Here is a 22,256-nt window from a genome sequence, read left to right as displayed (position 1 = left end):
TTTCAGATAGCCCTGCACTAAACAATATTTCCCCATATGTGGGTGCATATCCCTGCAATACCTAAGAGGCGCACAGGAACCATGGTAATACCCCTGATTTACCGAGTGAGAATGCTATTGGCCTTCCAAATTCTCTTTCTTCTTACTAATTAATTTAAGGAGACTCATTTTGGTGCTAGAATGAATTTAACTCCTTTCCAAAACTTACAATTCCCTATTCGAAAAATGAGACCACAGGCTTCAGGCTCAGAGATGTTCATAAGCAAATAATTAAAGGAATGTTTCATGTTCAATTTATCACATTCATTTTAATGATGACCTTGAATTTATTGCAAGTGACCATGGCTTTCTATTTACAACCATAGTGACATGAAGTTTCTTTTAAAAACAAATATATCTCAAAGTCAGGTGTTTTAGAAAAATATATTAAATAAACAGTACAGATGCAATACAGGTAAAGCAAAAATAACAGAGGTAGACTTGGGATATAACGCATGTTGTGGAAATGATACTTAAATTACTAGGTTTGTGAAACCTTGGCTTCCAGGATAATAGCTAAATTCTTTAGCATGGTATGTAGCAGCTCTTGTATTTGTTTTCTAATTTACCTTATCATCTCAGCACTCATGACTCCCAAATCACTAATTTTTCCCTGCAGCTCCACTGCTAAATTCATCCTTTCTGGATATACCACACTCTCCCTGCATTTAAGCTTATTCCTACTTTCCTATAATGCTCTTGGCTGTCTTCTCTGCCTGAGACTGAGGCTCATCTCACAAGATTCCACTCAGGGGTTATTTCCTTTGTGCAGTTCCTGTGACTCTCCTAGGGAATAATTGCTCCTCGATTCCGAGTGCTCTGATAATATCTGCACATACCTAGAGTTGGGCATTTTGGAAATTCTGTTACAACTATTCACTCATACACCTGTTTAATTTTCCCTCCTGAGAACCCCTCAAGGGCAAAGATAGCCTGAGAACCAACTTGTGTTTATAACCAGCCCTTTGTCTAGCAGGGTGCCTTGAAGATACTGGGGACCAATGACTTAATCTTTTAATGAATGGATGAATGAATAAAAGAGGAGGTGGCCAGGGAAGGAGGAAGGGGGAAGGGAGAAAGGAATAATGGAAGGAAGAAAGGAGGGAAGGAAAGGAGGAGGAGGGAGGGAAGGAAGCTGCCAAAACCAAAGATGAAAAGTATAGTAAATAAATGAGTTCTGACACAATGAAGTCACCTTGCCACATTTTGGGCATACCAATTGTGCCAAGTATTTCAAAGACAGTGTTAGTAAGCTCTTGAAAATGTTTAGACAAGATGTGCTGCATATTAAACCACTTTCATCTATTTCCTACAAAACATTCCTCAGTTTCCTCATCTGTAAAATGATGGGGTTAGACTATAAGATTGCTAAAACCTGATCCACCTCTAAATTTCTATGACTGTATGGAATGTCTACAAATAATAGAGCTCTTTATTCTGAATGACTCACTACGAAACACTATAATTTCTCTGGATCTATGTCTTTCACCAGATCCTCACAAATTTATAATTATGAGGCTATGCTGATTGCTGACACAGAGCAACTGTTTGGCTCCTAAGACTGATAAATTAGTATTTTCTTAGGAAGATAATGGACAGTTTGCTGTTGCAACAGTGGATTCAATTTTCAAGACCAAACGTCAATGCTGGCTCCCAAAATGCCTATTTATTTTACTTCTAAATAGAAAGCTATGTGTCCATATTAGAAATTTAGCTTGAGACACCAAGAAGAGAAGAAAAGGGGTATGATTTAGGACAAAGTAGTGTTCCCCTACTGTTTTTCATTAAAAGTTAAATGGATTTTATTTTCCATGAGGAACAAAGTGGTCAGCTTTAGCTATAATTGCCTTCAAGTATACACAACAATATACCTCACATCCATAGCTACTGGAAACTTGGCGCCTTCCAGAAAATACTTTTGAAGTTCTTCAACATTCCATTTCCTTCCATTTTCACAGCAAAAGGAGGGGCATTATGAATGATTGGGAGTATTAATGCTAGAGTCAGGAGGTTGGTTAGTCTGATGTAAGCTGAAGTCTGTACTGCACCCACTTACTGCAGACACCTCAGGTTCTGTAAGAAGTGATGACAGGTGGCTTATCCCATGTTCTGACAGGAGGAAGAAGGCACGGAGTCTGAGTGAGGACGACTTGCTGGGTGCTCTTCTGTGCTGCCCTGAGAGATCAGACCATGACCTGATCAAAGTTAAGGCTGAGTCAAGTCTGGATTTGGAGAACTGTGATGGGGCACTGTGTTGGGAAGAGCAAAAGGGTGTGTGAGGAATGAGTGTTTCTGGGATGTTCCCTTCAGGCTGCTTGCTCATCCTTTTCATTGATGCTACAGACCCTCTAGTAAGGGTAATGTGAGGCTGAGAAAGGAGGACAGAAGGCTTGTTTATTATAGAAATGCCAGCCAACGATCTATACACATTAGGGCATTAAAACACTGTGGGGAAAGCGTCACTGATTTGGGTTCTAAACTTTCTGTCTTTAAGTGGCTACTGATACCAAGCAGCTGTCGTTGAATGTGTCTGATTCATGTTTTATTATTTCCAGCTCACATAATTTTGCACCCTATTTTCACCCATTTTTTTGTTTTGTGACAACTCATTGAAATACTCAAGCCCTACTACCCTGGATAGAAAAGATACTTCACCAAAGAGGCATATTCCATCACGAAATCAGACTCAATATTTTGACAACTTTAAACCTTTGGGCTTCGAAAGTACAGTTTCCATAGAACAGCAATTGGTGGGGTGAAGAAAGTTACATGGTCTTTGCATTATTGTGCCATCTATAAAGTATGCTGACCTTCACTTTGACACTAGCAAAACCTCGTGAGTGGATTAAGTTTTGTGTTCATTCCAGGCCCATTTACCAGGTTTCCTTTCCTTCTTTCCCCCTCTCTCTTGAGGAAATGTAGGGAGAGATACATGTCAGGGGACAGTGAAAGTCTTACCATTGGAGATGCTCTGGAACAGGGCAGAGCTCTGAGCAGGCTAAGTGTGGCTTCTGGCCATGCAGCACACACACATTTTAACTGAAGGTGGCGATGTTTTACAGGGTTGATCTACTGTCAAGGACAAAGGACTCTGAGTTACTGCTTCTTGGTAGGAGAGAACAGGAGGCTGATAGCACAGGTTGAAAAATTTCTACCCTCTTCTCTCCATTTTCAGTTGACAACTCTCAAAATGTCTGCTGATTTTACTTCTAAATATGGACTATGTGTCCACATTAGAAAATTAGCTTTAGACACCAAGACGACAAAGAAAATGGGGTGTGTCTTTAGGGTATAAAAGTGTTCCCTTCTTGTTTTATTTTTGCTAAAAGTTAAATGCATTTTATTTTCCACAAGAAACAAAGTGGTGAGTCTGTGAAAACTGGTCTTATTTTAAGAAGGACACACTTTAAGGGGAGGAGAAATGGAAGATCCAGTGCTGGCCTGCAGCCTACTCTTGCTCTTGGCAGGTCTGTGGGTCTGCCCCTGCAAGCTCCTACCATGGCCTGAACCCTCAGCTACAAGACTGGAGAGAGAACAGGCAGGTACAGTGGCAAACAAAGTGGGAGGAAGAATGGACAGTGGCTCACCGGGATTAATGAATGGCAGAGCTGCTGCACCTCCGTCTTCAGGTGCAGGTCACCGTACACTTCACAAATATTACTAATAAGAGTGAAAAAAAGATTTAAATATATTTTAAGAATTCTACAAAGCAATATTTCTCATTTGGAATTTTCCTAAAATGCCCTCCACTTAATACTTTAAAATTGCCGATACATTTATGTAAGGCATTTTATGCTTCTGAGTACAAGGCAAGTGTATGATTTCATTAGATTTCCACAACTCTGGAGGATGGATAGACAGTTCTTATGTATTCTTACTTGGAAATAAATGAGAACTCAGAGAATTTTAAGTGTAATGTGGAAAATGACATAGCATGCTGACTTCTCAACTAGGACCAAGGTTCTCTGACTCTTAACTTTCTTTCCGTAACACTGGAGGACTGCCTTATTGAAATTAAATTATTCCCTAAAGATACAATTCACATTTTTCTCTATTTGGGTCACATATATGCAATGGAATCCCAGAAATCAGTAGTCATACTCATTTCAGATTCACTCTAACCTAAATCCAACACTGTGTTGTCTGTGTAAATTTTGGTAACAATTTACTAGGAACCTTCTGTGTGGGAGCAAAGTTAGAAAAATAATTTATGGCCAGGCAAGGTGGCTCATGCCAGTAATCCCAGCACTTTGGGAGGCTAAGGGGGGCGGATCAGGTCAGGAGTTCACGATCAGCCTGGCCAACATGGTGAAACCCCATTTCTATTAAAAATATAAAAATTAGCCAGGTAAGGTGGTACATGCCTATAATCCCAGCTACTCAGGAGGCTGAGGCAGGAGAATCACTTGAACTTGGGAGATGGAGGTTTCAGTGAGCCGAGATTGTGCCCCTGTACTCCACTCCAGCCTGGGCAACAGAGCAAGACTCTGTCTCAAACAAACAAACAAACAAACAAAAAACAAAAAAAAGGAAAAATAATTTTTAATGACTTTTCTTGGCTGGGTGCACTGGCTCAGACCTGTAATTTCAGTACTTTGGGAGGTTGAGGTAGGAAGACTGCCTAAAGCCAGAAATTGGAGACCAGCCTGAGTAACAGTGAGATCCTCATCTCTACAAAGAATTAAAAAATTAGCCAGGCATGGTGGCTTGCTCCTGTAGTTTCATCCACGAGGGAAGCTGACGCAGGAGGACTGCTTGAGTCCAGGAGTTGGAGGCTGGTGGTGGGCTATGATTGTACCAATTCACTTCAGCTGGGGCGAAAGAGTGAGACCCTGTCTACAAAAAAACAAAAATATCCCCCAACCTTTCTTGAAAACAGTTGAGTGGAAGTGTTTCCTTCCTCTTTATTTTTAGCAGCATTAGCCTAAATTTAGAGTCATTTTATCACTGAGAATCTGTTCTTACAGCTGCTAATTCCTTCAACCGGCTAAGGGTGGTGATCTTTTTTCCTTTTTTTTTTTTTTTTTAATTTAGTAAGCAAGAAAAGCAGGAATACAAAGCATAGTCAGAGTGCTAAAGCAACTGGTAATTGGCAGAATGCTACAGTACTCTTATACGGTTAATTCATTCAACAAATATATATTGAATGTCTTCTGTGCACATGTCTCTAGGGGTGCAGGGGTGAATGAAATAGACATAATCCTGCTCAGACAATGATGCAAGTACACAGATAAATAAAAAAAAAATTACCAAATGCAAACTTCTTTGAATAAGGAGGGGACTGGAATAGAAAACAGATGAGAACCTCAACAAGGAGGTGACATTTAAGCTAAGACCTGGAGGATGAGAAGAAGCCAATTATGTGAGAAACTGGGAGATAATATAAAAGATAATTTTACAAAGATCTGAGTAGGTAGAAGGAAGCACATCTGCAAGTGTCTAAAGCAGAGAGAATCTGGCAGGTTCTGTAGCTGTTGTTGCTAGATCAGAGTGGGTCAGAGTCAAAGGAAGCAAAGTTGAAGCTGGGGGAGGTTATCAGGGACCCCGATAACCCCCATTTGGGGGTTTTATTGGCCACAACAAAGAGTTTGTTTATTATTTTAACTGAAATGGGTATTTCTGAGGGGTTTTGCAGAGAAGTGGGTGTCTTCGGAGTCCAGAAGCGGGAGAGGGAGCTCTCAGTAGCTGCTTTGGTAAGACACTAATTCCATTTATGAGGGCTCCATCCTCTTGACTAATCACTTCTGCAAAGATCCCACCTCCAAGTACCATCATCTTGAGAGTTAGGTTTCAACATACAAATTCTGGAGGGACACAAACATTTAGTTTATAGCATGGGGATATACTTTGAGCACAGAGACTCAAGACCTGGTGATGAATTGATATGGGACATCAGGGAAAGCAAGAAAATCTGGCTTCAGCACCTGATGAGATGTTTCAGTCAGCAGAGTGCAGTTCACTGAGGAGGGAGTATGAGGAGCAACACGTCAGGCAGGGGAATTCAAAAATTTCTCTTTAGAATTCCATGAGACTTCTAATGTAGACACTGAGTGGGCCATTAAATAGGAGGCTGGAGTGTGGAGAGGATTTCCAGCAGCATGTAGATGGTATTTCAAGCTGTAAGCATGTATGAGAGACCAAATGAGAGGCTGAGAGGCCAGAGGGAGGGTCCTATTAAATATTTAGTCGGACTTGACTATTGAAAGGTCAAATTTAGAGGGAGGAGGAGTTGCAAAGGAAGATTAAGAGGGTGTTAGAGTGTTAGGAGAAAAATGAGGAGAGAGGTGGTCTCACAAAGCCAAGAGAGGAGACTGTTTCCAGAAAGGAGGGGCCTATTGTCTCAGCTAATGCTGACAGGTCAAGAAAGATGAGAATAGCAAAGTGTCAGTGCATTTGACAGCATGGAAGCCATCACCTTCCCTAGAGAGATGGAAATCATACTAGGGATGTTTAAAGTATATAGAGAGTTGGGGACAGGGGAGGGAGTTTCCCATGACTTTTTAAAGCAGGTTGGCTATAAATGGAGGGTTGGCAAGGAGGAGCAAGTAGGATGGGAGCTTCTAGAGGTGGTTGGTTTGTTTTTTAAGATGGAAGGTAGAGAATGTTTGTATGATGAGGATAATGGCCTCATGGAGACAAAGAGATTAATAGTGCAGATGAAAGAGGAGATAACTGAAGAATCAGGGTGTCAAACCAAACGAAGAGAAGCAAAATATCAGCTGTCTCATACTTCAACCATGATACAAACCCAGAGGATTCCTTTCACGTCTTCACACATTCATCTGTCCATCTACACCTCAGGTATATGGTCAGCAGCAGTGCCCAGGCACTGGAGACACCATCATGAACAAAATCACCTGAATGAGTTTTTAGTGTACTGATATTAAACCAACATCACATTAGTATACAGATATGTATAGAGTAGGAAAAGTATAGGGAGCTAGGAAATAATAGGAGTTGGTGGGATGTACAGTTTAGGAGCCACTAAAAACCTGTGGTTATCAAACACTTAAAATATGACTAGTGGCACTTGTCAAAATGATAATAGTTTTCACTTGTTGGGTTAAAGAAAGTATATTATAAAATTGATCTATCTGCTTATACTTTTTAATGTAGCTATTAGAAAAATTTTAAGTTACATATGTGGCATGTGGCTCACATTACATTTCTTTGTCATTGTTTCCTCAGGCTTTTTATTTGTATACATTTAAGGGGTACAAGTACAGTTTTGTTATGTGGATCTATTGCACAGTGGTGAAGTTTGGGCTTTGAGTGTAACCATCACTCGAATAACGAACATTGCACCTATTAAGTAATTTCTCACCCTGCACCCCTCTCCCACCCTTCTGAATTTCCAATGTCTATTATTCCACACTCTATGTCCATCACATTATATTTCTATTGGACAGTGCTGGTCCAGAAAGTCAAGTAAAGGGGCCCTAAGGAGGTGACCTTGGAGGTGGAGGGAGAAAAGGAATAACATCCCATGTGAAGGAACACTGCTCATTTGAAGAACTGAAGGAGGCTCCTTGATGTGACTGGCAGGCAGGAGGCATGCAAGGAAGCCTGCTGGTCCAACAGAAGATCACTCTGGGCCTTGAAGGCCACATGAGAGAGTTTCCCACTGCATATCTTGAGAACCATCCTGGGAAACCATTGCTTGGTTTTGAGCAGGGAGTGGCATGATAAGACTTGCATTTTTGAAAAGATCACTGTGCCTCACTAAAAACAATGGACTGGTATCTAGGTGACCCAGGTCAGTGCTTCTCAAACTTGAATGTGCATAAATGAATACCCTGGGGATTGAGCTTGTTAAAATGCAAATTCTGATTCAGGAATCTGGGGCATGTCTGAGAGCCTGCATTTCTCACAACCTCCTGGGTGATGCTGCCGCTAATGGTGCTGGGGTGGGTCCTGGATCATACGGTGAGATGCAAGGGCCATTTGAACAAGCAAATGCCACAGAAGAGTCGGGACTTATGCAAGAGGACCCTTCAACTATGAGATTCTAGGATTTTGTTTCTATTACTTGAGTTTACTTTATGACTTTTTTTTTTTTTTTTGAGGGAAGAGTCAGAGTAAAGGAGGTAAGTGGATAAAAAGGGGTGATCTGAAATGTGAAGATAGAGCCCATTGAATATTGAGAGACAAAAGCAAAGGCTATGCTTTCAGAAAGAACTGGGGTGCTGTCAGAGATGCTATGACAGAGCTACCAAACTAGAAATGTCCCTCAACACACACTCATACTTTTGCCTTTAAAAAGTATGGGAAGATGGGATGGGGAAACCGCTATTCCTGTGATAGGATGGGGACTTGTGAGAAGGAAGTCACTGCAAAGCCAGACAAAGTCAAAGGCACTTGGCTGTGTATACATTTTTCCTTGTCCCTATGCTTCAGTTCTTTCTCTCCCTGCCTAAAGGATGCCTCTCTCTAGACTTCCCATTTTTCATCCTTTCTTAGTGCAGATTTCCTTTAACTCATTTCTACCAACAGGCGGTTTCTTTACTTAACCAGTTTGGGGAGTGGAAGACATGTTTCTTAGAGTCCAGTAAAAATAAACCAAAACACAGGAGAGAAGACTGTGAGTTTCTACCCTTAAGTTTTCTTTCCCTCAAATACTGTCTTATTCCTAACTTCCTTAATTCCACTGCTGTGAACCTCGTAGAAAGTCAATTTATTGTGCCACTTAACATTTATGGTTAAGCAAAGAAAAGAAATGCTTCAGTCAAGAGAAAAAGGGGCAAAGATGTGATGTGTTTAAGCTCTGCTACCTTCAGCCCTTTTTATTATTTTCTTATTTTTTTTTTTTTCTGTTTTTGTTTTTTGAGACAGAGTCTCGCTGTCACCCAGGCTGCAGCGCAGTGGCACGACCTTGGCTCACTGCAACCTCCGCCTCCCAGGCTCAAGCGATTTTCCTGCCTCAGCCTCTGGAGTACCTGGGATTATGGGGGTGTGCCACTACCACCCAGCTAATTTTTGTATTTTTAGTGGAGACGGGGTTTCACCATGTTGGCCAGGCTGGTCTTGAACTCCTGACCTCAAATGATCCACCTGCCTCAGTCTCCTAAAGTGCTGCGATTACAGGTATGAGCCACCATACCCAGCCCTTTTTATTATTTTCAATACCACCAGAATTTTATTTTAACTTTTCTCTCACTCCCTGCCCCCATCTTTATGAACATTGACCTACGTCCTTCCTCTCAGAAACATAAATGAAGTGTTAATAGGTTAAAGGGGTTAAAGGTAGAGATGACCTCTCCCTTTCCACAGAAGGGGCAGCTCAGTTTTCATGGGTAAGTTCTGTGGTCCATTCAAAATGATGGCCTATGCACATTCTGGAGCAACAGAAAAAGCACAAAAATTGTTCTCATATTGTGATGACAACGATATGTACAAATATGCCTCCAGGGGAAAAATACTTGAAAGAAGTGCAGTAATTTTGTTTTGGTGGAAAAGTTAAGTTCTTTAAAAATAATGGATTATATCATTTTTATAATTATGTTTTGTTAAACAATAAAAATAATTGTTTTATTTGATAAACAATCTCATCTAGATGTCTTATCATTTGTAAATTTTTACTCTAGCTAAAGAGACAGTTCTTTGTTATCAATGTTAGGTTCCTTGCTGCATCAGGATGAAGTGTTCATTTTCTTGATTGAGATCTTAGAAAATGTGTTTCCCCGCTCTTTGCAGTCCAGTTTACATTACATCCTGTGAAATGGATTAATCAGCAAGCTTTTCAATTCAAACTGCCATACCAGCCTTCACTTTCAAGCTTTTAGCATTAAACCTTAATAAATATTGAAAACAGGAGGTTTATATATTTAGCATCACCAACTATGTCATAACAGCATCAACAGGGCAAATTTCATGTTAACTTATTATTTTAGGTGCTGGCTTAAATCCCTTTAATCTTAGAACATCACATATTTTATCTTTATAGGTTTAGGGTTTGTCACAAAATTTGCATACACAGGGTTCAAAAATATAGCAAATTTGCAATGCTTTTAAATGTATAACCTACATGACTTTAATGCCAGACACCAAGTTTAAAAAGTACTATTTCCTTTACTCATTGTCATACAAGTAACACTTTATATTATTTAGGTATAACATTTTTTCAGAATCCATTCAGACACATTACAGGGTCATTTATTACTATTATATAACTGAATTTTCTAACCTCAGCACATCTAAGTTTTCAGATGTGAAGCAGCATTAATATTTGTCTGCCTTCTTTCATAAGAAAATTATACAATGAGTTTAGCAGATACAGATTTTGAAATAATCACATTTAAAGCACTATGAATTGAAACAAATGTGTATTTGAATGTCCAACTAATTTTTAAAAATTCTAAATCAATGAAACTGAGTATGTTTTGATTTGAACACCATATGTCACCATAATGTATTTTTTGTCCTCATTTGGAGAAAACCATAGAGAAGAATTAACATTCACTGCTTTGTGCCTCTTTTCCCACCTGAGTAGCAGATATTAAGCAGAGAATGCATGCAAAAGTTTCACGAATAACTTCCTTTTTTAGGTGCAACTTTTTTTTTTTTTAAACGCATAATTTCCTTTGCTGCTAATCCTTGCCCCAAACTAGTTGCTACACATGGTTCTCTGGAATAAATTACTCCTCAATTGAGTCAGCTTACCCACAGGGTGTATGGAGACTATAGAGCAAGTTTCACATCCACTTACTAGCTCTAGAACTTTGTGCACATTATTTACCCTCGCAAGCCTCAGTTTCCTCATCAATAAAATAGGCACAGTAATGCTTCTCCCTCTGATAATTATTCTGAGGATAAATATGCTGCTTACAGAGACCTGGCACAATGCCTGGTACACTGCTGGCTTATGAAACCACTCAGAAACCTCAATAACACCTGTGCATCTCCATGCACAGGCAGTTCATTCTCAGGCTTCCCACTCCTAGATTTTTGCTTCCTTCCCACCTTGTGGCATCTCCAATTCCCTTGCACTTCCTTTCTTTCTAAACCACTTTTCTCACAAAAGTTTGAAATAGTCTTAGTGCAGAGTAACTGATAGAGAATAGTTTAAAATATTATTCCTGTTAGGGGAAAACATAGACTTCAATAGGAATCAAAGCTTCTAGCTAAAGAAAGGGCACTCCTAAGGTGGATTTGTGGGCGTTGGTGGCCAGTGGAAGGTGCGAGGACATGACTTCCAGGCCTCTGACAACATTGCCATTTTCATTCTTGGAGCCCACCACTAGGGCCGTAGGGATGAAGCGAGGTGAGCCCTAGGCTGCGTGTCTCACAGAGGTGCTTCCAAAGGCCACAAACAGGGCTCATTTTACACTCCAGCTTCTCTGAGGACACTCAGGAAGCAGACAGAACGGACAGCCCTACTTGGGAAAACAGAAAAGGTATGTGGGAAACCCCGGGGAGTGTTCTGTGGGGCTGACAGGTTTCCAAGCAGACCACATGTGGGGGAACCTCTGGTTTGGTTCTGGGAGCTCCACTTTAAGAGGATAACTGCACTGTATCCACAGAGAGTGAAAAGAATGAGCAGCACACACTCAGAACTGCGGAAGGAAATGTTCACCTGGAGAAGACAGGCCCAAGAGTGACTGCTGTCTCCACACACCTAGTGACACTCTTGTTCAGGAGGGACTGTCCTTTTCTGTGGTTCCAAAGGAAGAACCAAGATCAATGAGTGGAGATTCAAGGGACACTGACTTTGGCCAGTAAAAGCATTAACCTTTATGGATGGGCTGCCTCGTGAGATTGTGCACTCCCTGTTGCTAAATTGATGAAGTACAGGCTAGATGACCCTGTGGTTGGGATAAGGAGCATTACCTTCAAAGATCTGATTGGCTTTGGACTATTTATTTTTTGCCTTTTAGAAAACTTTTTATTTGTGTATAACTCTTACATTTTTCACTTGTAAATAAATGTATACAATAGTCGCAAAAACGAAAACAGTACAAAAAATAGCTGTAGACCTTTTATCCACATTCATCAGTTGTCAGCATTTTGCCCATTTGTTTATTATTTGCACTTGCTCACTTGCTCTTTCTCACAGAATAGCTGATTTTGAAAGTCCCTTCTCTTAGGGGGAGTTATGATTCTACATGCTGAGGCTTCTTTCCAGGTCATAAGATTTTAGAAAAATTGGAATCCTGCTGGCATTGCTCTTCACTGCACTAAGCATAAAATCTGAACTCCCCAAGGAGTCTGACTCTGATTATCTCTCTGCCTTCATCTCCTACTGCTCCTCATTTTGATCACCATGCTGCAGCAACATTGGTTTTCTTCTTCCTCATACTTGCTAAGCTCATTTCTGGCTTAGGCACTTTGCAATTACTAGTTCCTCTGCCTTCAACATTCTTTGCTAGTTTTCTCATGGCTGGGGCCTTCTAACATTCCTTGATGCCCTAAGACCTCCCTCCCCAGCTTCTAAAAACTACCACAGTCCCTCATGTTGCCTCTTTTCACTATCTGTGGTGACCTTGTTTATCTGTTTGCTTGCCTTTTGGCTGTCACTCCCAGTAGAATGTAAGCTTCGTGAGCACAGAGGCCTTGTCTGTCTTGTTCTTTACCATGTCCTCAATACCTGGGCCAGAGGACACTCAACACATATTTGCTGAATAAATAAGTAAGAGAGCAAATGAGAACATCTGGTCAGAGACATAATACGTACAAGGATAGATGTTAAAATTTGACAACCTGTACAAAATAGCAAGTGTGTAACTATTCTAGAAAGGTAAAGAGAAACGTCTTTGTCTCGTGGGGGTATCGTATTAGTCCATTCTTGCACTGCTATAAAGAAATACCCAAGATTGGGTAGTTTATAAAGAAAGGAGGTTTAATTGGCTCTTGATTCTGCAGGCTGTACAGGAAGCATAGTGGCTTCTGCTTCTGCAACGGCCTCAGGAAGCTTCCGATTATGGCAGAAGGGGGAATGAGGCATTTCACATGGCGGAGGCAAGAGCAGGAGACAGAGTGAGAGAGGTACTACACACTTTTAAACAACCAGATCTCATGAGAACTCACTCACTATCACAAGGATAGTACCAAGGAGTTGGTGCTAAACCATTAGTGAGAAATCCACCCTCGAGATCCAGTCACCTCCCACCGGGCCCCACCTCCAACATTAGGATTTACCACTCAACATGAAGTTTGGATGGGAACATAGATCCAAACCATATCAGGTATGCTGTAAGTGACAGACGGTTGAGGAAGATTCCCCTGAGAGTGCCGAGTGCCCCATCCCAAAGAAGATATGGACTTTTCTCAGAAGCCAAAGTGCATTCTGTTGCGTCCGTTTGAAAAGATAGAAATTTGCTAACTTTCCTGGAGCAAACTCCTTCTATGTGGCTGATACAAGAAAGGGTGAGAAGGGTTATTTCTACATCTGGATGCCTACGGAACTGACTGAGAATGCCTCAATTCCTTAGGAAAGCAGCTCCAAAAACTTCACCATATTGAAATTTCTTTCAGATGGGCCCATGGATAATTCTACAGTGATGCTCTGGGCAGTCACATTTTTCCGTGGGTTCCTTTTTCTAGGATCATTCTCGATCTATCAGAATGCAGTTTCGCAGCCTCCAAATGGTCCATCAAATTGGAAATGTACATGCAATTCCATTAAGAGGCTTGAGTCTTTTGCTCACAATCCATTTCCTGTCAGGTCTAATTATTGCTGATTACCTTGAGCACTGTGCCTTTGCACTGGGTAAAGTTCAAAAGCTTTTAAGTTTGAAACTGGCCTCCTCCTCAACCACTGAAGAAAAGTCTACCATCATTTATTGTAGATACGACTAGAAATTGTAAGACCTGGAGAGAATGGAATGAACCAGCCCTGGGAAAAACAGTTGCTAAAAGTTTCTGTTTACACACTTAACTTGGTAAGAGTCACAATTTAACAGAGAAAAAATAATTTATACTAATCAGGGAAAATACTGACTTGTAAAGATTTAAAAGGATAATATCTTAAAAGTAAATTATTGCCACCAAGTCAAACTATTTGGAAGGAGAATATATGCAAGGGATAAGATAACAGAATCTGGAAGTAGACTTCCCGGGGTTTGAATCTCAGCTGTGTAACTTAATTGCTGTGTGACTCTGGGTAAGATATTTAACTTCTCATCTCTGTTCCTCATTTTGCCCATCTATAATATAAACATCCTAATAGTACTTAGCTCACAACTATTTTAGGATGAATGGGATTAATGTAAGTAGAGCGCTTACAACAGTACCCAGCACATTAAGCACTAATAAAGTATTTGCTATTATTTCTTCTCTCTTATTCCCTACATCCAATTAAAGGAAAATGAAAATCTTGTATCTGCAAAGTACCCGTTTGTTACATCACCTAATTTTGATCCTAAGGACAGCCAGGCAACATTAGTACAGGTTTCTTCTCTATTTTGTAGATAACTAGTCACAGATTCAAGCTCATTTAGTTGAGAAGTGCCTGAACTCTAATTCAAACCTAGGCCTGGTGACTTTGAGCTTGGCAGCCTCCCTACTGCAGTCAGCTACCTGTGTCATTGATCACAGTCATTGGTTCAAGTCTGAAATGGGCACTACCTTTTAAGAGGACACATTCTTATAAGACTTATAGCCAAGAGCATCTATTAAATCCTATACAAACTTGAATGTTTTGGAAATAAAAAATAAGTGAAGGCAAGTAAAAGCTTCTATTTGAACTGAAAACTATCTTCTGTGATGTTTCTGACCCAAACATTGAAGCATTACTTTCACTCACACACACAAAAAACACTGAGATAAACAAACCTAGAAAGACTAATTAATTTTCCCGTCTCTCCTAAGCAAAATGTCAAAGGAAAACAAACAGTCCAGTGAAAAGTAAATTAGCTTTGTAAAAATCCTTTCCATCAGAAAGGCCTAGAATTCTAGTAGCTGTATAGGTAAGGCACATGTATTTATTTTTAAACACAGAATTTAAGGATTATCTGGTTCTCAGGATTCATTCTACTGACTATCAGAGGAGGTCCAGCTTTGGGAAGGTTAATGGTGATGCCACAGAGTAACTACTTGGAAAAATAATAAACATCATTTCATAGTTTAATACCATGGTATCACTCCCATCAATATCCTTTTTTATTTTCATTTTTGCCCATCATAGAAGGAAAAGAAGAGAAGTTTAATTTGATTTATAGAGGGAAAACAACTCTTGAATGTACTTTTTTAATCTTGGGGGTTGGGGGTGTAAAGAGAAAAGGTCGACCAGCTGGTTTTCATCTATATACCATAATTCTCTGTTTAGTTTACACTATTAAACTCCAAAGCCTTTGCTTTAATCTTAACTGTTACAGTGTGCCTTATTGCAGATTCTATAATGTCGCATCTCTGATAGGGTTTCTGACTTTGGCAAAGCACCATCCCCCAAGCTGGTCCTTGCCATATGGGTAGTAAATGCATCCAACATTTTTTCATTGGCGCCTGCATCATTATGTTTTGTCACCAATGGTTTCCTGGGTTTTCGCTAAATTGCTGCATATATTGTGGTTTCGAGATGCTGAGATGATCTCCTATATTTATTTATCTGTATACAGCTGAGTCCTCATTAGGGCCTCCCTGTCCTGCTATCCTCTTTCGGATGACCTAACGTCTGTTTGTTGAAGGCAGGGCATGAGGTGGGGGGTGGTGTGAGTGGAGAAGCCGTAAAAAGAAAAGGAAACAGAAAGCAGGGGGGACCAGTGTGAGGAAAACAGCTTTTCAGGAGCCATTAATACTGAGTCAGGATAAGGAGAAGAGGGGAGGAGCAAAACCTACCTGATCTGTCTTCGTTTTGCGTATCACATCTTCGGCACAGTTCTGGGATCGTCTTGAGTGATGTGACTGAATACTGAATGGGAAGCCAGAGAAGAGAGGGCATAAAATAATTTAAAATGCGAGCATTCACTCAGATTGGCCAGAAAAACAAAACCCAGTAAGTGATACTTGGGCACAACATGGATATTCAGAAAATTTATCTCATTTTACCCTAAATGAGGTGCGTGGTGATCTGGCAGCATCCTAAGATCTACCTGCAAGCATCTAACCACATGCAGTGTAAAAAGAAGGCTGGGCACCCCTTCTTTAACAAAAAAGGTGGGATGCAGCCAGCAGACACTCTGTCCCTCTTATCACTTCTGCTACTTGTGGAAGACGGAAGAACTGTCTGAACCTGCGAGTTTCAAGATGGCCTTAATAATTGCATTCTGAATCCTAAGGGTAAACTTGCGTATGAAAAGTCAAGTACGGGAACACCAGGCTTCCTGCAGCATCCGGGGCAGTCAGGAGACATGTCTGTGCCGATGCTGACTGGACTATGCAAAAGTTCCTAATGTTGCCACTTACCACAGATTTTACTGTGTAGCATCCATTATCTTCATGGGAAATACCAGGGTAATATCATAAAAAGCAAGAGGGGTGTGGTTCTGTGTTTGAAAGCTCATCTCTTTCACATATAGATTAGTTTGAGTGGAAAGAAACCACCCTCCAGGCTGTTTCAGCACCCACTAGGAGGCTGGTTTTCAGGGTAAATTATGACACAAGGGGGCATACAACTGGAAGAGCTAAAACAAATGTAAAATCAATAGCTATGATTTATGGGGACGACATGTGATGCCAATCAGTCTTTCTTTAGAGGAGGGTGTTTTAAAACAAAATAAATAAAATGAAATTGTCCTTTAATCAAAGGCCCAGTCAGGGACTATCTTTAATCACATTCATACTTTAATTCATAAAATACAGCTCCCTAAAACTATTTTGCTTTTTACCTCTAAGGACAATGTTCTTAACGTAAATGAGCTTGTATCATAAATTACTTCACCATTGCAAAATTTGGCGGGATTGAGAAAAAGCATTTAATCTAAAAGAAAAATGATCACAGGAAACTCATTAGGATTACTATAGCATTACAAGTGAGGAACGTGTAATTAGGACACATTTATCAATAAGAAGGTAGTTTAGTTAGCTTGACGTCGATAGGTGAAGCAAAGCGTCTGCATTGAGACTTCCTTATGCTTTCCCCAGGATACCAGGACAGCAAGACATAGGATGGGACCATTGTAGATATTGTCAGTTTGCCAACCGCATGTCACAAACAAATTAAATTTCCAGTATTTCCAAGTGAAAAGTGAAATCTCAGATGACTAATTAGAGAAATTACCCTTACCTGTCTGATGCAATAACGTCCTGTTTATATTGGCCATGCCTCTGAGACTACAGGTGCTTTAAGCAAACCCACCCACATGCTCAGAGGGAGGGATGACTGCCTCATAAACCCAAAATTAACCTGTAAGTATTTTTTTCTTTCACATTATGTTCTTTGGGGGTCTGGGGTAACACAGGAACACGAGGCATTTTTCTTGGTACTAATAGGGTACCTTATGTTTCTGGCCAAGTACAAACTCTCTAAGGAATCTGGTAGCTTCTTGAGACCAGCTGGTACAGGTTAGATAATTATACAGTCTATAATTCAATTAAAATTGGGCCTTTTGTTTTGGTTGCCTTTTGTTTTGGTCCCATGAAACACCCTTTGGCAAAGTCTCACTCTTTTTTTTTTTTCTTTTCATCCAAGGCAAGGGTTTAGAAAGAGGAAATTAAAGATGAATTGTGTTTAAATACAGTTAATGAAAAATTCAATAAGATTTGTTCACTGGGCTTAATGATATATAGCTGATTAAAATGGGTGAGCTGTTATCTGTATTTTGAGGCACATGCTTCCTAACTGCCATCTCCCACCCCAAAGTCAGACATATCAGAATCTCTGATGTATTTGCTGTAGCTTCAACTTTTCCTGTTTGCCCTCAAAGGCCCATAGTGTGCAGTAAGTTTTAATTTGATGAGGTTTAAATTTGAGCAGCACCTGGCTGGTGTGGGGACTGAGTCACAGGTGGACACTAGCCTCGGTGAGTCACTGCCACTGCCTCAACCTAAATCACTTGTGGCACTTTGCCTCTCCACCCAGAGTCACATAGGAAGTCACTTTGGTGAAGTCATACATTTTCATTCTCTGGTAACAATAACTGTGAAGAAAATATCATTTGCTATTCCTGGAAATAGAAATAAAAAGTACAGTAATCTAAAAAAGATGACAGTTTATCCAGAAAATTAAAGTTTTGGAAAATTTTAAGGGTATATGAACGTCAAATTCAGCAATGACTCCAATCTACATTGTGAACAAGTCCATCATTTTTTATAAAGACTCAAGACAAAATCAATTTGTGGATCTGTTTCAGTAAGTATAAACACTGCTCCTTGGATGGAAGAAAAGGCTTAAGGGAGTGCTATGAAGATTGTTAAGCTGTGATGTGAAGAAATGTACAGGAAACACATAACTCACAAAACCAACATCCAAAAATGTTTTCATATTTGCAAATTTGGGAATGAGCAAATGATCCAAGAAGGCTCCCTTGCAAGTATGCATTGTGCTACCATCTGGGAGCTGAAATGGAAGGTTTCCCAGGCCTTCATCCCAGTTCACAGGACAGATGGCCTTTTATAAGTAACTGTCAGTTTGCCAACATACCTCATTCTCAGGACAATGGCAAGCTCCCAGGGCAGCAACTACTGTCAGTTTGGCCCTATGGGAACCAAAGCCCAATGCATCTTCCCTGTCTGTGTCCTCCAATCCAAGCTTTTGTAGCCTGTTTCCTTGACTCCTATTGTCCTTGGGTAAGAAGAGTGAAGAGGGGGCTTGCAGTTAATGAAGAAGCATTACATTTTCTATCTCTATAATTTATTCCTTTTCTAGAAGTCTTCCAGAGGTTACTCCCAGTGAAAATAGACTTTTTGATCTAAATTTGTTTTCCAGACTTCTTTTCCACTTCTCTACCATGTCCCAAGAAGTGCTCTGACAAAGGTTGACCAGCTGCCTCAGCTTCTTCAAAGTCCCTGTGCTTCCAAAGTTTTGTTTGCCTTCTGTGCCTGTACTCAGGGGTCCCCCATTTCTGCAATGCCCTCCTCTAGCCATGCAAATGCCACCATTCCACAAGGCAAGGCCAGCTGTGTTCTGCTTCTCCATGAAGCCCTAGCTGATTGCTTTAGCCCTTACTGACTTTTCTCTTTTCTCCCCTTGGTAAGTTTCTGCCTTGTCATGTGCTGTGGTGTTTCTTACATGAAGGTGTTGGCTTCCATAAGCACTTGAGTGAAAGAATGATATTTTTGACTTGTATATGTGCATGGCACACAGGGACTGATTAACTGTTTAACTTAAATACCAAGATGTGTACATATTGACTAATCCCTGGGCATAATATTATAGACATTCAAAGGAGTTCTTTCATGTTTAGGTAGTAAGTGGGACCTTCCTACAGGCCTTTATACCAACACTAGAATTAATTAGCTTTCTGAATGAAAATTTGACTAAGGCTCTGCAGTCTATAGGACAAAGACCATAAGCCTTAGCATGGCACATGAAGCCTTCCGTGAGCTCAGCCTCATTTTGCATTGTCTACTTCTCTTCTGATTGCGGCAATAACAAATTCTTGGGGGTTGCCCTACCCATTGTTTTGCCTGTCTATACCTTTACATATGCTATTCCATCTACCTGAAATGCCATTCTGCCCATTTCACTAGGCAAACCCCTTTTAATTCTTCAAGCTTTGCCTGAATATCACTTCTACAAAATCTTTTCTGAGTCTGCCCCACAAGGAAATAATGCCAGCTTTCAAAGTGTGGTCTCTGGACCAGTGGTATCAACACAACCTGGGATTTGTTAGAAATTCACATTCTTGGGCTCCATCCCAGACCTACTGAATCAGGAACTCTGAGGGCGGGGCCCAGCAATCTGTTTTTTCACAAGCCATATGGGTGATTCTAACGCAGGATGAAATTTGAGAACCATTGTCCTGTATTATTTCCTGATGTTAGGCATATGTCCATTACAGAACTCATCACAGGATGGTTCATCTGTATGTTTACCTAACTGCTTTCTCTGCTTCCTGAAGGTGTGGACAATATTTTATTTACCCAAGATACTAGGCACTTATTAAACCAAATAAAATTAATTCCTCTAGATATGAGGACTAATGAGGCAGGGATATAGCTCAGTCCATAATTTTGGTGTCAGTAATAATAATAATGTCAGTCGTTAATATTTACATAGCACTAATCTTAGAAAAACCCATAATTACAAGTCTAGCAATAAATCGTTTTATATTAAAAAAATTCTCAATATATTAATAGCATGAGTAATGGCTGATGGCTTAACCTTTTGTATAAAGGACAATGGATTTGGAACCATAAGATCTGGATTGAAGTCCTGGTTCTGACACTTATTAATGCTGTGGTTCTGGACAAATAATTCATTTAATATCTCTGGGGCTCAGTTTCCTTATGTGTAAAACACAGATAATTATACGAGGTAACGTAGATGCAGTCATTTTGCAAACTGTAAAGCTCTAGTAAATGTCTGTCTCTTCTCTTCATCCTGTTTTCTATGTGTGCTCCCAGAGCTTCCCTCCTCATCTTCATTTCTGCCATGACTTTAAGTTCAGTAGATGAAGATATGAGAACTAACGAGGTGGCAAGAGAGGGGTTGAGCTGGGAATAGAAAGGAAAGGAAATATAGCTCAGCCTATCTCAGTACATTATTTGGCTTCTCTTTGTTCTTCCCTCACTGAAGAGAGTCTGTGGCCCAGGGATGACACTGAAAAGTCAGCTTCAAAAACTTCACAAAGTTGATATGGTGCAAGATCATCCTATATATCCCAGCCTACACCAGTCAGTTTTGTCACCATGCCATGCAAAACAGTTGGAACATGCATAAGATTCATAATGACAGTGTGTGATTTCTACATTGGACTATGGGGATCTCTGACCACCCTAGATATTGTTCAGGGCTGAAAAGCTTTGGCCCTTATTCCTGAAAACCGGAGCCAACTGAGCAAATGAGCAGACATTACTCAAATGGTAATGAGCCACAGAAAATGAAAGAACTAACATCCCAAGCACCTTTGCAAGCTAGAGACTTTTAAACTACTAAGGCCCCATAAAAGTTTCCAAAAGAAACAATTAAGCCAGCCATCCAAACAACCATGGTGAAATTCATATTTCTCGCACAGTTTTCCAAAATTCAGGCAGGTATCTTAACAGGCACACAATAAAAACAATGGCAATAATGTGTACAAGCAAAGCTGGGAGTGACAGCAGAGACATCTACTTGAAATGAGATTTCCAGAACATAATATTTTTCTACAAATGTGGCTTCCCCTCCAAAGGCCTGCCCTTCCAGTTCAGGAAGGCTTCATGCCCTCCATTTTAAACTGTGTTCCACTGCCCCTTCTCTTGGGACATGGCACTAACGGTCTGCTCCTCCACTGATAACCCTTTGCTGGGGCTCAGGTTTCCTCTTTTCCCATCTCCTCAGGACTCTTGCCTGCCACCATTCTTTCCTCTCTCCTCCTCCTCAGCCCACTCTCAGCATTGGCTTTCTCCTCTGGTCTTATAAAGATAAGCAAGCACCACTACCACCTCAAGATACTGCCTCCTTGACGGAGCATGGGCCTTCCTGCTCCTGCATTCATCAGCCATCTCTTTTGAAATAATTGTCTCTGTGTTTCTAATTTCTCATCTCTACATTTACTCCTCCAGCCCTCATGATAGGATTCTGCCCACCACCCATTAGACACTGTGCTTATTAGGGACACCAAGGGGGTCTTAACTGGAAAATCCAGAGGGCAGTTTTCAACTCTTATCTTTATAATGACCTATTTGCCACTATCAACTATTGTTTAAAATTCCTTAAATTCCACCCCGCTTGCCTTTTTAGTTCCCTTAGTTTTATTTCTTTAACTTTGAAAACTTCTTTCCAGTTTCTTTTGTAGAAACCTCTTTTTCCAGACCCCACCACATGGGATATACTTCTGCACAGTTCAATTTTTGGAATATTCTTCTCTTTCCACATTCCATGTTTTCACAGATGACTTTAACTATACCCCCACTTTCAACCACCACCTCTACATAGTACAGATACTGGTGATCCACACTTTCATACCTCTATTCCACTCTGCTTTTAATATATTTCTTCCCACCATTTGGGCTCCATTAATGAAAATTATTATAACTAATCCTATTTTCAGATAAATTTGAATTTTGTTCTGGTACCTCATTTTTATCGTATCTTCCTTCCAAGAGTTTTTTCTTTAAATTATTTTATGCTAAGACATTGTTTGTAGTTGGTATCTGAGAAAACTCAGTAACTCTTTTGATCATTTTAAGAGTACATCAGG

At 40.3% G+C, this 22,256-nt stretch overlaps 1 protein-coding gene across 7 annotated transcripts in view; it reads right to left on the bottom strand.

The window, feature by feature from the left end:
- The window catches only part of SNCAIP (synuclein alpha interacting protein), a 146,628-nt gene that overhangs the window by 44,285 nt on the left and 80,087 nt on the right, over positions 1–22,256 (bottom strand). For 5 of the 7 annotated variants that reach the window (XM_025389234.1, XM_025389236.1, XM_025389237.1 and 2 more), the window contains one exon: positions 15,811–15,883. In XM_025389234.1, coding sequence (XP_025245019.1) covers positions 15,811–15,883 — 73 coding nt within the window. Of the gene's footprint in view, positions 1–15,810; positions 15,884–18,553; positions 18,695–22,256 lie in introns of all 7 variants that reach the window. The other 2 variants (XM_025389233.1, XM_025389238.1) reach the window with 1 other exon arrangement.

This window comes from Theropithecus gelada, chromosome 6, assembly GCF_003255815.1.
Source record: "Theropithecus gelada isolate Dixy chromosome 6, Tgel_1.0, whole genome shotgun sequence".
Taxonomy (NCBI): domain Eukaryota; kingdom Metazoa; phylum Chordata; class Mammalia; order Primates; family Cercopithecidae; genus Theropithecus; species Theropithecus gelada.
Note: the sequence above shows the minus strand (reverse complement) of the source record. Positions and strands in the feature narration are given on the sequence as shown.